Source organism: Octodon degus, unplaced genomic scaffold (genome assembly GCF_000260255.1).
Source record: "Octodon degus isolate 3935 unplaced genomic scaffold, OctDeg1.0 scaffold00115, whole genome shotgun sequence".
Lineage (NCBI taxonomy): Eukaryota > Metazoa > Chordata > Mammalia > Rodentia > Octodontidae > Octodon > Octodon degus.
Genome location: NW_004524691.1, coordinates 6972468 through 6978052, shown reverse-complemented (window position 1 = coordinate 6978052; position 5585 = coordinate 6972468). Strand labels below are relative to the sequence as shown.

General features: G+C 34.0%; 1 protein-coding gene across 3 annotated transcripts in view; it reads left to right on the top strand.

Annotated features, from left to right (window-relative positions):
* Window positions 1-5585, top strand: part of Ift80 (intraflagellar transport 80) — a 161095-nt gene that overhangs the window by 93548 nt on the left and 61962 nt on the right. For all 3 annotated transcript variants that reach the window (XM_023699687.1, XM_004639852.2, XM_023699688.1), the window contains one exon: window positions 1916-1990. In XM_023699687.1, the coding sequence (XP_023555455.1) occupies window positions 1916-1990 (75 nt within the window). The remainder of the gene's footprint in view (window positions 1-1915; window positions 1991-5585) is intronic.

Sequence of the window (5585 nt, the reverse complement as noted above, 5' to 3'; positions counted from 1 at the left end):
AGCCCTTCACTGAGATCATTGGCTGGAAGTAAGAGTTTTCTTCTGTTCCATTGATTCTGATTTGTGACTTGTTCAGTTAGCCAACTTTTTCTATGCTTCAAATTTTGTTATATCTTTGTCCATTACTTGTAATTGCTTATGTTTTATCTCACATAGTTTTGTTTAAATGATGATAAATTTAAGTTAAAAACAAAAACAAACAAAAAAACATGATAGTTTATGGAGCTTTTTAAAAAAATTATTATTTCTATGACATAGCTCAGTTGTCAGAAATGACAGATTTTTCGAAGAGGACATTGTAAAAAACACTACATGATAACTTTTCCTACCAGCTCTTTCAGGCGGAGAATGAAGGTTAATTCAGTGACTGAGTTCATAAAGCATGCTGTGAAATTTTTCCTGCAAATATAGGAGCACGTAAAATATCAGACATGTGAACCCCAGACTAATTATTTATCATTTGTTGTTTTGCATTTTATGTATATTCCTTCACCTACTAAAATGGGTATCAAATTCTGCATTAGCCAAGATTAGTTGTCCACCAGTTTGCCTGTTCATTGAAACCTTCCTTCTTTTCCATCTTCTGGGTGTGAACATGAGAGTTACATTGCTTTAAAATACTGGTTCTACAGGAGTTATTGAAGATCATTTAGAATATGTAAGGAGTAGCACTACATAAACTTTTATTTTAAACTATTAAACAACTGATTATTTTAGGGTGGACTTTCCATTTTAAATGTTTTCTTTTTTTATTTTTTAAATGTATTTAGTACAACATCTAGAGGTTCTCACTATGCAGATCTGACTCCTAGTGATCCTCCTGTTTTCAGCCTCCCAAGCACTGGGATTACAGGTGTGTGCCACCATGCACAGTCTCAGTTGCCATCTCAGCGTGCCCTGGGGGTGGGGCCTGCACTGTATGCCAGGGATCGAACCCTGGTCCCTCGGTCTGCCTAAGCAGGTTCTTTAGTCTGCTGAGCTATCTGGCTGGCCCTATAAATGTTTTCTTCATCCAGCCCAATCTTTGAATCACATTATCCTACAGAAACAGAAGGAATTATTTATTCATTCATCAATTTTTCAATAAGCATGGTCATAATTCATACAGCATTTCACAAATTATAGAATGGTTTACCAAAATCATTACAATAATATTGGAGTACCTGCAGCAAAAAATAATCATATTCATCTTTGATTGTTATTGTAGTTTTAGAAAAAGAAATTTGCTAGATTAATTTAAATCATTATCCCCATTCTACAGATAAGGGCACTGATGGCTTAGATGTTAAGATTGTTGAAATTTTTATTTATTTTTTCACCTTGAGCTCAGTGTCTTTATACTAAAGTATGCCTCCACCCTTCCCTCTTTAATTGATTTTTTATTTTGAAGCAGGGTTTCACTAAATCAGTGAACTTCCCAGGTTGGGTACAGATTTGCAGTTCACCTGTCTCGGCCTCCCAGGGTGCTAGGCTTAGTGGTGCATATCATGGTGTTCAACTAAGCTTACTAAGATCATATAGCACCCAGATCTAGCCTCTTCTCACTGTTGCCATGCTGCCACTGTTTTTCAGATAAGAAACATTAGACCCTTGACACAGAGCTAATAAATAGCAGAACTGGGACTTACACTTAGGAATCCTTACTTCATGTATTATATAACACCTACAATAAATATTATTGAATGCCTACTGTTTGCTAATTTCTGGGGACAGAGGCTGTTTACTGGTTGGGAATACAGACATGAAAGTGGATAATTTCAGAACAACACATCAAGTGCTATTAATGAAAGTATGTATACAATTACTGTGAAACTATGTGTTATTTAAATGAGTTATATTTAAATAAATATTTAAATGAGTACTACATATTTAAAAGTTTATATTTTAAATGTAATAAATATATTTTGTTTTTCAGTACGAAAAACTGGAATACACCACTTATATTTGATCTCAAAGAAGGAACTGTCAGTTTAATTCTACAAGCAGAAAGGTAATTTATTTATTATTTTTATTATATTTAGGGATAAATATCTCAGGAATAAAGAAGCACTTGTTTTTTTTTTAAAGAAGCACTGTTTAAAACATCCTCTTCATAGAATAGTACTCTAGTCATTTGGAGTCTAACTGTTTCTATTGTGTGATTTAAAACTAATGATAAGCTCTTAGACAAGTAGTTCTGAAACTTTTTTTATCTTGTGAAACATCAGTTTATTTTTTATTTAAATTAATAATGAAATAATATTTTATTAACATTAATAAAGGAAATATAAAAAGCATTCTTATTAAAAATAAAATTTCATAGCAAAATAATTAGATAATAACAATTAATACACTGTGTACTACCATACCCTTGAGTGGCTAAAATGTTACTCTGAGTACAGTTTCAAAAATCTTTAAAAGACATTATTAAAAAGCTTTGAGGGTTCTATACATTTACTATGTTGGAAATTAAAACTGACAAATTTTAAAAGTCTTAATTTATTTCAAAACATGAGCATAAACTCATTACAAGTAAACAGCAGAGTAATAACATAAGATTATGGGAGTAAATCAAGAAAATTCCTATTAAATGGTTTAGACCTTATGGCCTCCTATTTTCCTTCCTTCTCTCCCTCCCTGCCTGCTGGAGATTATACGCAGGGTCTTATGCATGCTAAGGATTTTCTCTGCACCTTCAACCCTAATTTTATTTTAAATATTGGTTGGAATTCATTGGTTTCATGAGCCACTGCTGGGCTGTGATTTGAGATTTAAAAAATAATACTCTCTAACAACACCTTTATTATATATAGGACTAAGTAACTCCAGGCAAGTTAACTTAAAGAAATTAGGACTAGCTATTAAGCTAGAAACCCATACTAAAGTGTTAATTAATCAAGTGCAGTGATACTCTACTGAGTCTGAGAATCAGACTTAAGAAAGCTACCCGATAAACCTGGAACAGCGTATGGAAATATAATTGCCATAAACCTAAAATAACTGTGCATAGAACCTTTCATCGGAAATTGTACTTTATCCTTTTACTCATAACCTAGGCAGCCCTTAATAATGTTTGATATCAGATTTTGTAGCCCACAGCTTTTTATAAATAGCAAACCAGAAGAATGGTGCTGGTGGGCTGTTAAAGTTTGGCACAGTGACAAGAAGAAAAGTGACTGTTTGGCAAAGGAATATAGAGAAAACTAAAAGCATAGTATTGTTAGCTGAGTAGTATAATTCTGAGCACCAACTGAGTCTCCTAAATATCAAAACTGTTATTGAGTTTCTGAAAAGTATGATCATTGATTGATCTTGAATGATCAAGAAAACATGGTTAATTTGTTGTCTATTTAATGAAATTGATATTTAGTTATACTATACATTTTTGAAATAAGTCATTTTTGCTATTTAAAAGATGAGATGTCAGCTGTCTTTAAAAATTTTATTTTTGAGTTGGATATGCTGGCCTATGCTTGTAATCTCAGTGCTTTGGCAGGCTGGGATTTGAGCCCAGTCTGGGCAATACAGTGACTTAACAAGATCCGGTCTCAAAATAAAAAATAAAGAAGGTTGGTGTAATTCAGTGCAGAAGCCATGGGTTGAGTTCCCAGTACTGCAAACAAAATATTATATTTCTGAAATGCTTTTTATTTCAGTAGTGCCAAATAACTTGAATGTATTTGTTGTAAGAGCATATGTTAGTGTCATAATTAAATGAATATTTTAATTACTACCACTGGTCCTATTTTTATGGAGATGTTATCCATTGAAAGTGTTTACTCATAAGAAAGTCAAAAGGTACCATTTTATTTAGAAGAGAAAATACTTTTAGCAATGTCACAAAGAAAGAATATATACTACTATATATAGTACTCTGATGCATCAACTCACTAAGATTTGAATTTTTTTTTTCCATACACTAATGTGTGTGGACTAAAAGCTTTAGTTAAATAAGTTGCCTACCAATCCTTAAATATTAAGTGTGTACATTTGATATTTATTAGGTACTAACTTTTCAGTGGTTTCAATGTTATTTTCTTTTTGTTTCCCTAACAAGAAAGAACAGTTAGAAATTCCCCTGTAATCCTAGCACTTGGGAGGCTGAAAACAGGAGAATCACTACGAGTCTGATCTATGTAGTGAGACCCTGTAGACTAGGTAGACCCTGTCCTACATTAAAAAAATCCCAAATTGACAAACAGTTCTAAATCAAGGATTTTGAGACTTTGAATGTAGTATTTAAAAAAGTGTTTTAGCATTAAGGAAACAGGCTCACCAAAATAGTTGTAGCATCTGTGTAAATCAGTGTAACCTTTCAAAAGGCAGTTTTACAATACAGTATATACTGTACTTTAAAAAGTACATACCCTTTGATTTGGCAGTTGTGCTTCTAGAAGCTATAAAAGGAAGTAAGTAGACAGTGTACATTATAGATATTTTTTAAAGCTGTGCAGTTTGAAATAAAATAAAATGTCTTTCAATAGTGAGTTAAATGAAAGTTATAGTATAGCCATACTTTGCCATAATGTCTTAAGTAGGATCACGAGAGATCTTTCATTTTCTTTGTACTGTTTAAATTAGTTTTTATAATGCTTATTGTATTTGCAAAGGAAAAATAACCATAAAATATTTGTAAGTTGATAAAAAATTTTACAGTCTTGTGCCTTGAATATAGCTATCCACGTAACAATCCTAAACCTGAAACTGTTGTAAAAGCTTAATTTTTAGGTTTTCTTCTTTTCTTTTTTTTTCCTGTATTTTAGGGAAGTGTCTACAGGGTGTGGAGGGTTTCACTACTAGATCGGACTCATAGTGTTTGTCCTGTTTACAGCCTCCCAGCATGCTACCATGCCCAATCTCAATCTCTGTTTTAGCATGCTCTGGATGTGAGGCTGGCACTGCAGGCCCCCAGGATCAAACCCCTAGCCCCTGCGCCTGCTTGCAGGCCAAAAGCTGAAGTTTTAGATATGAATATATACTGATAGTCATGTAAGGTGATAAGCATCTTTTTCTCTTTTTCAGTACTAGGGATTGATCCCAGGTCCTCACTCAACGCTAGGCATGTGCTGTACCACTGAACTACATCCCTAGTCCCCAAAGCCTCTTATTTTAATAATCCTAGCACTGATAAGTGTGTTAGTCATTTTTGCTGTTTCAGACTAATATGTGTTAATACTGTTTTATGAAACAAATAGTGTCTGTCTAGTTACTTTTTTCTTGTTGCTGAGACAACATCCCTGACATCCAAAATTAAGTAAGGAAAGGTTTATTCAGCTCACAGTTTGTGGAGGTTTCAGCTGGCTCCAAAGCAGAGTGGCATGATGAAGTTTAGTGGTGTCAGGCAGCAGCAGGTGACAGCAAAAGCAGGAAGCACACTACACGGGGAGAGCAAGCTAATTTTCCCCCCCTCATAGTGAAAGCAGGCTACCCACCTGAGGTGTATAGCACTCACAGCGCCTCCATGCTGCCCTCTTTTTTTTTTTTTAATTTTTTTAGTACAGGGTCTACAGAGTCTCATTACACAGATCAGACTCATAGTGATCCTCCTGTTTTCAGCCTCCCAAATGCTGGGATTAGAGGTGCGGAACCACGCCCAGTCACAATTG